The following is an 11,085-nucleotide window of genomic DNA, read 5'->3' on the forward strand; positions in this document are numbered from 1 at the left end:
CATTTCCTTTTGACTTCTCAGGATGCAGCCTATCATCATGTTTTTTCTTTGATCGTTCCAGAATGTGGTCTTAACCATAACATTTGCATGTAGATAAAATCACATGTACCTCATAAAATGTTCCTCAATGAGGAAGTGGTTGAGTGTGATCACAAAGTCCAATCAGAAACATCAATGAATGAACTTGCATCATGGGTTGCATCAGATATTCGATATATACTGTATGCTGTTGATAGATTTTTTGATAAATATTGAATTTTATAGACAGAAATTAAAGTAGTTAGAGTTATTAATCATGTTTTAATCCAGGTTTTTGACACATCAAATATTGTTTTAAGTTAAACAACTAGCATTTAGATTTGATTTTGTTATTACTATAAAATACTTTAAATAATGTCTCATTACTGTATGTGTCAACAGTTTTGGGACAGTTTTTATAAAAGTTACTGTCTGATTAAGGTTTTCGTTGCGTAGGTGCTACTTGAAGTATCAATGTCATGTCAGCAGTCTTAATGTACTGTTTGCATCAGAGCCAAAGAACACAGGAAATCCACCTCACTCTGCAGAGCATATCTCTGTGGCTTTCCGCTGTAGCTTTTAAGGTAAAGACAAAGGTTAGGGTGAAGTTACTTCCCTGAAGCGTCGCATTTCTGTTCACAGTTTTACAATAAGCTATTTTCAATAACTTGAAAAGCTTGTGAAGCTTTACACATAAAAATGTAAACTAACAGGAAAATAAGTAAATGAATAAATAAACCTAAAAAGTTTTATAATCTAAAACATTGAATTATTTAAAATATATTCTATCAGGATTTTATTAGAATTTTATTAATAATAGTTATTATTGAGTGGATTGGATTTTATGTTGAAATCAGTGACACACTGTATATATAGTAATGGCATATGGTTTGAAAATATACCCCCATAAAGGTAATAAAATGCCCCTGAAAATCAATTACATGGTGCAAATATTGCTCCTTAATGAAAAGGTTCATTTCTGCCATGGACAAATGGTCAGAATTATATCATTCAGTATACTGTGAGGCAATATAGTTAGTTTTGAGATAGTGTTGTTACTGAAATGTTTTATGTTAATTATTTTTGAGCTGTTCGGTAAGTGTAGGCGTGTATGTGACTGTAGTAATGCCATATGTGTTAGGGAGGGCTCTTGTGGTAAGAGGTAGCATTACAATATTACAAACTTTTGAAACAAATTTTTATTTATTTATTTACATATTGATAAACATCTTGAAACATTTATCAGTGTGTAAGTAGTTTAGGCAAAAAATGTAACACAGACATTAGGAATATGCAACATTACAGACATCAATCCAGTATAGACTGCATTCAAAATAAAGTTCCTCCATATATTAACACTGCTCTCACATATCCTCTTTTAGCCTATGTGAGGGGACATGTTTTATTTTGTTTGGTTTTGCCCTCAAAGGGTGTGTGTGTGTGTGTGGTTGAGGATGTTGTTTCTTTTCCTGTGGTATTGACTGCTGTACAGAACCAGTGAATAAATTTTTAGCAGGTCATGTCATGAGAGTTTAGAGATATTGAGGAACAGACGCTTGTAGGTGACATACTTTGGCAAATATGAAATTATTTGTAAATTCCTTACATTTAATGCATCAGTTAATTTTGAAGCCAGCGTGAAATACAGGCACTAGTTTATTACTTTTTTTTTTTTTTTTTTTAACAATAATGATTGTTTTCATTAATTGAGGTAGAATAATTTATATGATATTACCATCATTAAATCAACAAATGGTATGTTCCATTATATAGTGAAATACATGTATGAAGATTAACATATTTATATTTACAAAAAACAAAGCAAGATTAAATGATAAGCACAATATTTACAAAACAAAGAAACAGCATAAAATATTCAGAAACAATATCGTTGATCTAACTGCGTTAAAAAAAAACTTTAAACTTGTGTAGTTTTGTTGGGAGATGTAAAAAAAAGTGCTGTGTTGGAAGTTTCATTCTCTGAAACTTTTGATTGTGTAGATGTTGACTGGTAGGTCTTCATGCATAGAAGGTATCTTGAAAACACACTTATAAGGCATTTCCTGAACTTTTCTCCAACAAAAGCATAAATCACTGGATTTACAGAGCAGTGTGTGAGCGCGATTGTCTCTGTCCACTCCATGGCCATGTTGACATTACCAACAGCCTTACAGCTAGATAGAATGCCAAAGTCCTGCAAGGTTTTTAGAAACACCACCACGTTATAGGGCACCCAGAAAACCACAAACACGATGACAATGCCTAAGATGAGCTTTATTGCCCGATCCTTTTTCGAGTTTTTTGTCTTCTTCACAACCATCAGGACTCTGATGTAGCAGTAGGCTATAATGGGCAAAGAGATGAACAGTCCAACTGCATTTTCACCAAAGTTCCGGAAAAGCTTCCACTTCTGGGACGACCCAGGAGGATAAATTCGCTGACAGGTGGTGATGTTGTCTTCTGTGACCATTGCTGCAAAGATGGCCTCTGGAAGGGCGGCACAGATCGAAACCATCCATATAATGAGACTTGCCACAATTCCATAACGCAACATCTTTGCTCCCAGCACCGCAACGGCATGTACGATGACCAGATAGCGATCCACGCTCATCAGGGTCACGAATAAGATCCCACTGTAAAATCCCACTTGGTATGTACCTGCCATAACCTTACACATTTCGTTGGATTTTAAGGAGTGGCCCTGAGCATAGAGAGCCCAGGAGGGCAGTGAGAGGACCATTAGTAGGTCTGACAGGGCCAGATTTAGCAGGCAGAGATTTGTCATATTTTTCACATGCATTTTTTTCAAGAGGACCCATAAGACGGTGATGTTGCCAACAAGGCCAAGCACAAAAACTATGTAGAAAATGGCTGCCTTGATGTTTGAATTCAGGTTTAAATTATCAGTTTCGCATGGGAGTTCCGTTTCGTAGTAATCGTATGTTGTATCCATCCTGTAACAAACAATAAATGTTATTTAGTGAAATATGAATGTCAATTGCTCCTCAATTTGCTGAGGGAAGATAATAAAACTAGAAAACAAAAAGTGGCTTGTCTATGTATTGTTTTAAATTGTAATAGTTTAATTTAATAATTCATTTTTATACTTGGTTTTGATTATAGGTATTTATTCATAATTATAATATTTATTATAATGAATTATGTTTTACTGCCATTTTTACTCAATATCACTATAAAAGCACCCCAATTTTAATTAGTTAAATGTTTCTGTTGTTCTTGAGCACAATGAATTAAACTAGTAACATCCCACTTTTGTGGACTAAGACCACTCATTTGACTCTATCATGCAGTGGTTTATGATGCTGTTTTTTGAAACCACAGAGAACAATGAAACAAACGTGCGATAATGTCATAGTGTGAAAGTAGGTGTCAGCAAGTTCTAATGCATTCATTAGCAAATCTCTATCATGGGGACTTCTGTAAATCTGGAAAATGAGAGTCAGAAAGCATGTGGAAATTTACATTTGCATAATAATTTGTAGAGAGTAACTAAATTCCGTTGCTTTATCGTTAGCGGCTGAGGTTACTCTTTATTTTGATGGTCTACTTTAGACATTCTACTAATTATAAGTAACTTTGCAACTACATGTCAACTAACCCTTAGAGTATCAGAAGACTGTTAGGCTAGGGTTAGATGTTAGGGTTCGGTTTAGTAGAATGAGTTGACCTGTAGTTGCAAAGTTACTTATAGTTAGTAGAAAGTCTAAAGTGGACCATCGAGATAAAGTGTTACCACGGCTATACATCCATTTTTTCTTCCAATTTCTTTAATACAAAATTTGACCATGAAAACAATTTAAAGGTGCTAAACACACTTATACCAAATCTCAAAGCTGTCACATGCAGACCTCATTTTTTTCTTCAAATATTAGTGCGTAGAGACAGGAGGTCGCAGTATCCTGTTTAACCACATGCTTTCTGAAACGTCCCACCACAATCCCACTATAATACCATAGTACCTGTGATCTCATCTACAAATTTTGTGAATTACAGTACTTGCACAGTACAAAACAAATAATTAACAAAACCTCCCAAAACTGAGTAGACATCACTAGTATGTGATATAATTGCATAGACAACATTGAATGTAATATATCAAACTGTTTTCAAGAAACAGGGGTTACATTTTAGAATCTATATAATTTATCAAGATTTGTTATTTTTTAAATGCTGGATCTAAACACAACATGATAAAAAATTCAGTAAATTAAAAAAAATAATCAGTTTACCTGTAGGTATATGATTCAGTCATTACGACAAATTGCAGTCACTCTTGTTGTTAAGATGTTGAGACTTGTGTGTTCATGGAGGCAAGTCTCACACTCTTTCTGTAAAAAAATTCACACTCTTTCTGTACATTTGCCTTCAGCAAATTTCCTGTAAAATGAAGCCTCTGCATGTGTCAGTGTGCTTTTCTGCGTATCTTGCACGGCAAAGGTAACATGTGAACACATTTCCTGTTTGAGTTGAGCAAGTTTTGGATCCTCAAAAGAAATTCCCGACGAGATAAAACAATAAATAAATGAGTCATTTAAGTCTGTGATAGCTGCTGAATGAATGCTAATATCTGTCCCCACCCACATGTCTTTGAGGACATTTTATATAGAAAATGTTAAAAAACAGTTCCATCCCACACCAATGACAAATATGACAAAAAAGACCAATATCTGTGCTCTTTTCAGCTTCAACATTGAGTCAGTTTTCAGGAATTGACAAAAATAAAGAGCAAGTGAAACTAATGCTTGTTAAAAAATTAATTAAGTGTAAGTTTCGAGAATTTCTCTTTTTCCTGCTCACCATGGTATTTATAATAAAAACATATGTTTTATATGCAAGCCTATCAGTTTTCCTACATTGCGAAACTTTTAGTTTTACAAATGAGGACAATCTTTCAGGGATGAACAAAACATTTTTGGGTAACACTTTAGAATAATGGTCTGTCATTAATTAGTAACTATGCAGGAAGTAATTCTGGACTAATGAGTAGTACTACATTAACCCTTCAGCTACTACTAATAAATAACATAGAAACAAGCTTAACTAAGCAGTAAGTAATATCAAATTTAGGACTAAGATAGTTCCTTATTAGCTAATAAATAATTAGAGAATGAGATTGGCATCATTAATAACTAATAGGTAACTATGATAAATTATAAAGAATTACTAATTAATTACTAATCACAACATTAAAGTGTCTGAGATGTGAGCAATTGTCTTCTTTTTTTTTTACTCTCAAAGTGGTCATAAAATGCATAATTAATTACTCAAGTGTTACCTAGTCACTATGCAGGAACTACTAGTGATCAGGACCATTATTTTAAAATGAAAAACATCTTATAATGGTCCAGATCACTAGTAGTTCTTGAAGAATGACTAGGTACTTGATTAATTAGTGATGCATTTTATGACCATGTTCTGAGTAAAAAAAAAAAAAATCTTCAAGAACGAAAAAAGCTGTTTTTCACTTTAAAATAATTGTCCAGATCACTAGTAGTTCCTGCATAGTGACTAGGTAACACTTGAGTAATTAATGATGCATTTTATGACTATATTCAGAGTAAAAATGATCACTGATTATGTCTTAGACACACAATAATGTTCTTTACAATTCGTCAGTTAGTTAATAGGCCAGTTATTAACGAAGCGGGCCCAAGCCTGGTGGCACCGCCAACCTGGTGGCTTCTGGGCAACTGTGCACAGCAGGCAATAGGCATTTAAAATGGGTAAACATAAAAGGACTATGTCAAAGTTATTTGAATACACCACATTTACTGCAGCAGCTGGTGCCCATATGATCACAAACCACAACAGCCACATCCATGAGATCATTTAAATTTAGATTTCATGTCATAGAATGTCATAGGTCAATTCCAAATAAGTGCAGAATATCATCCTAATCTGCCATGTCTATGTTTTTCTCAGACAACCTCTATAAAAATTCCAGAGCAAATTATATACTATTATTTGCTCAAACTCCACAGTGCTCTGAGAAATCTAATCCAGTCTAATGCGAATGTCTGTGATTGCTGATGTTGTATTATTCTAACACTTCTCTTCATGTGTTTTTTGATCTTGAACTATCGTTTGTGCACCAGTCTTATGCTCCAAAAGCATGATTTCATTTAATTTCAATATGTGTGGTATGACGAAAATAATAAAATAAAATTAATAATAAATGGAGCCAAATCACAGAACCTGCAAAGACGTGGTCTAAATGTCTAAATTTTTCTGCTCACTTATGCAAGAATATTTTAAACAGCCACTTTTATAGAGTCAAGTGAAATTTACTTAAATAGGGATTTTTAATAAATTTGAATTATGTCAATAAATAATTAATTTAAAGACATGCATTTTACATGATGTTTGCAAACACAGCACATGACTTTCTATAACACCCATGTCTAGAAAACACACACTCTCCTCTGTAAAAACAAAACAGAACAAAACGTCTCGGTTACGTATGTAACCCTCGTTCCCTGAAGGAGGGAACGGAGACGTACGTCAGTAGTGACCGACGAATTGGGATATCGCTTAGAGAGCCCTATCAGCTTCGTGTGAACTAAAACAAGCCAATGGAATTGGCGTGCGATATTTGCATAATGCGCACCGCCCCCGACAGGTGTATATAAATAGGAAGCGGATGCAATCGCACTCTGTTTTTCGCTGAGGAGACAACTGGTGTCCGCACTACAGCGAGGGTACAGGAACTGTGGCGACGGGACGTACGTCTCCGTTCCCTCCTTCAGGGAACGAGGGTTACATACGTAACCGAGACGTTCCCTTTCAGTCGGTCACGTTCGACGTACGTCAGTAGTGACCGACGAATTGGGATCCCAACTAAAGCGCCACAGTTACGAAACCCCTTCCAGTGCCCAGCGCAAGCTCGGCTACCCATAGCACCAGCTGGAACGGTGAAGGGGCGAGCTTACGCCGAGAGAGTTTACTGCTGTCTTACCGAATACCCACTAAGTAAACTAGACTACACTGGGGAAGCGAACCCGTAAGGGACGCTGCGGAGGCCACTACCTACCCAATGGGGGAGGAGTTTACGTGGAGAATACACATATGGACTGGCCCGGGGGGCAGTACACATATGGGGTCCCTGGGATGGCTCCACCTGGGTAGGGGGAGACTCATCTGACAGGTGACAGCAGAGCTGGCTCTGCTAAGGGAAAGACACGGGCTCGCCGTAGGGAGTTTAGACCCGTGGACAATTACACATATGGGACCGCTCACGTAGAGGGGTCACGACATATGGGCCCCAGCCAACAGACAGCGTCAGCGATGGATGTAGGCCTGGCATCAGACACTCCGCAATGTCCGAGCCGAAGGGGGAGGCGGAGGAACTCGACAGGGTTCGCCAAGCGGGGAACACGACTGGAGTAAAAGTATGCACGTATCCGGCCAGGGGGCGGGAATGGCATTGCAAGCCGACACTTAGAGCGGGTACAACACGTCTACCGACTAGTAGATGCGAGTACACGTGAAGATACCGGCTCTACACGTAGGCTATAAAACCTAGCGAACGTGTTAGGTGTCGCCCAGCCCGCAGCTCTACAGATATCTGTCAGCGAGGCGCCATGAGCCAGCGCCCAGGAAGAGGCCACCCCTTTGGTGGAGTGGGCTCTCAACCCGAGCGGGCAAGGCACGCCCTGGGATTCATACGCCAAGGCGATGGCATCCACTATCCAGTGGGCCATCCTCTGCTTGGAGACAGCCTTTCCCTTCTGCTGGCCTCCGTAACAGACAAAGAGCTGATCTGAGGTCCTGAAGCTTCGCGTTCTGTCCACGTACACACGCAGAGCGCGGACGGGACAGAGAAAAGCTAGGGCTGGGTCTGCCTCCTCCGAGGGCAGCGCTTGCAGGTTCACTACCTGACCTCTGAAGGGAGTGGTAGGAACCTTGGGCACGTATCCAGGCCGGGGTCTCAGGATGATGTGAGAATCACCGGGCCCGAATTCTAGGCACGCTTCGTCGACCGAAAACGCATGCAGGTCCCCTACCCTCTTCAGGGAAGCCAATGCAACCAGAAGGACAGTTTTTAGGGACATAACCTTCAGGTCGACTGATCGCAAAGGCTCAAAGGGATGACCCCGGAGAGCTGTGAGAACCAGGGTCAGATCCCAAGAGGGTACGGAGGAAGGGCGAGGAGGATTCAGTCTCCTTGCCCCCCTCAGGAACCTGACGATCAGATCGTGTTTCCCCAGGGACTTACCCTCAACTGCATGGTGATGTGCAGCGATAGCGGCAACATACACCTTCAGGGTGGAGGGAGACAGCCTTCGCTCCAACCCTTCTTGCAGGAAGGAAAGCACAGATCTGACCGAGCATGATCGGGGGTCCTCTCGGCGAGAGGCGCACCATTCGACGAACAGGTTCCACTTCAGCGCGTAGAGACTCCTAGTGGAAGGAGCTCTAGCGGAAGTGATGGTGTCTACGACCGCTTGCGGGAGATCACTCAGAACCTCCGCATCCCGTCCAGGGACCACACGTGGAGGTTCCACAGATCGGGACGCGGGTGCCACAGGGTGCCCCGTCTCTGAGTCAGGAGGTCCTTCCTCAGAGGAATCGGCCAGGGAGGGGCTGTCGCGAGGAGAATGAGGTCTGAGAACCAGGTCCGAGTGGGCCAGTACGGAGCCACTAACAGAACCTGCTCCCCGTCCTCCCTGACCTTGCACAGGAGTTGTGCGAGAAGGCTCACTGGGGGAAACGCATATTTGCGTAGACCCGGGGGCCAGCTGTGTGCCAGGGCATCCGTGCCGAGCGTGCCGCCGGTCAGGGAATAGAACCACTGGCAGTGGGCAGTTTCCGGGGAGGCAAACAGGTCTACCTGGGCCTCGCCGAAACGCTGCCAAATCAGCTGAACCGCCTGGGGGTGGAGCCGCCACTCGCCCGCAAGTGGAGGCTGCCGTGACAGCTCGTCGGCCGCACGGTTGAGCACACCTGGGACATGAGTGGCCCGAAGGGACCTCAGATGCTTCTGACTCCACAACAAGAGATGGCGGGCGAGTTGCGACATGCGACGGGAGCGTAGACCACCTTGATGGTTGATGTACGCAATGGCCGCAGTGCTGTCCGAACGGACCAGTACATGCTTGTCTGACAACAGCTCCTTGAAGCGGGCCAGAGCAAGACGTACTGCTAGCAACTCGAGGCAATTGATATGCCAATGCAGCTGAGGCCCCGTCCAAAGACCCGACACTGCATGCCCGTTGTACGTGGCCCCCCATCCCGTGGCAGAGGCATCTGTGGAGACCACAGCATGCCTGGACACTTGTTCCAGGGGTACTCCGGCCCGCAGGAACGAAGGGTCCGACCACCGGACAAGGGTGCGGCGGCAGCTCGGTGTCACGGGGACACGGAGCGTGCCGCGCTGCCACGCCCATCTCGGGACCAGGCCGCGGAGCCAGTGTTGAAGCGGTCTCATATGGAGCAATCCGAGCGGCGTGACCGCGGCTACAGATGCCATATGCCCCAGGAGCCTCTGAAAATCTTTCAGTGGAGCCGCTGTCCTGCGCTTGAGCGAGCTCAGGCAGTTCAACACCGACTGGACGCGCGCCTCGGTGAGACGCGCAGTCCGTGCGACCGAGTCTAGCTCGAGACCGAGATAAGAGATCCTCTGCCCGGGGGCGAGTTTGCTCTTGTCCCAGTTGACCCGAAGACCCAACCGGCTGAGGTGAGCTAAAACCATGTCCCTGTGTTCGCACAACTGCTCTCGCGAGCTGGCCAGGATCAGCCAGTCGTCGAGATAGTTGAGGATACGAACGCCCTGTTCCTTGAGGGGAACAATGGCCGCCTCCGCAACCTTCGTAAAGACGCGGGGGGACAGGGCCAGCCCGAAGGGCAGGACTTTGTACTGATATGCCCGACCCTCGAACGCAAACCGCAGGAAGGGTCTGTGTCGAGGCAGAATCGAGACATGAAAGTACGCGTCCTTCAGGTCGATTGCTGCAAACCAATCCCGGGGACGGACGCATTCGAAAATGCGCTTCTGCGTGAGCATCTTGAACGGCATCTTGTGGAGATACCGGTTCAGGACGCGCAGATCCAGGATTGGCCGTAGCCCACCGCCCTTTTTCGGTACAATGAAGTAGGGGCTGTAAAACCCCGACTTCATATCGGCTGGAGGGACCGGCTCGATTGCATCCTTCGCCAGGAGGACAGCAATCTCCACCCGGAGAACAGGTGCACTGTCCAACGACACCTGAGTGAAGTGGACACCCCTGAAGACCGGGGGACGCCGGGCGAACTGAATCGCATAGCCAAGTCTGATAGTGCGAATGAGCCAGCGGGACGGGCTGGGAAGCGTGATCCACGCCTCCAGACTCCGAGCCAGCGGGACCAAAGGCACCACAGACGCACCGGGGGTGGGGCAGCGAGGTAGAGTGGGATCCAACTCGGACGGCATGGGAGCGGCCCGGAGTGTGGTCGAACTCTGGGAGGCAGCAGTGCGTATGGGAGACGGCGCACGGGGCGCGGGCTGCACCATCACACTGCCACCTGCTGGCGAAATGGGAGGGGACTGTGTAGCAAGTTAGCTCAAAATAAATATGAATAATTAATCATAACTAGTTATAATTAATTATTAATATTTTAATCAGTTAATAAAATTAACTTAATGTAATAAAATTAATATTACAATCAATTAACCTGTTGTTCAATGAACACACAGTGTTAATTGTTTATTAATTCTAAGAAATGTTCATTTCCAGGTTATGGGAAATAACAATCTTATTCTACTAAAAGCCTGTAGTCAGGACCGACATGAATAGGGACTCCCGTATATGAGCGCAAAACACAGACAACCTTACGTGTGACATGAACAAGACTTTATTAACTAGACTAAACACTTAAACTACTCTAACATTCACACACATACATGCATACAGTTTACCAAGAGAGAGAGGGCTAAAGCAGAGTACAGGAAGCAAGAGGTTACAGCATTGTTGGACATTTCAGCAGACCAACAGCCTTGAGCAAACCATCAGTGTAGTTTTAACAGGCCCATCTTTAAAAGGGGTAAGGATACTCAATGTATCCGATAAT

At 43.1% G+C, this 11,085-nt stretch overlaps 1 protein-coding gene across 1 annotated transcript; it reads right to left on the reverse strand.

Moving 5' to 3' along the window:
- Nucleotides 1-1,199: 1,199 nt before the first annotated feature.
- si:cabz01093077.1 (C-C chemokine receptor type 4) lies at nucleotides 1,200-4,600 on the reverse strand. The gene is made up of 2 exons (XM_048154174.1): nucleotides 4,269-4,600; nucleotides 1,200-2,972 (listed from the first exon to the last, which is right to left on the reverse strand). The coding sequence occupies exons 1-2, from the start codon at nucleotides 4,289-4,291 to the stop codon at nucleotides 1,937-1,939; spliced, it is 1,059 nt and encodes a 352-aa protein (XP_048010131.1). The 5' UTR covers nucleotides 4,292-4,600; the 3' UTR covers nucleotides 1,200-1,936.
- Nucleotides 4,601-11,085: the final 6,485 nt, after the last annotated feature.

The sequence above is a fragment of the Megalobrama amblycephala genome, linkage group LG13 (genome assembly GCF_018812025.1).
Source record: "Megalobrama amblycephala isolate DHTTF-2021 linkage group LG13, ASM1881202v1, whole genome shotgun sequence".
NCBI lineage: Eukaryota > Metazoa > Chordata > Actinopteri > Cypriniformes > Xenocyprididae > Megalobrama > Megalobrama amblycephala.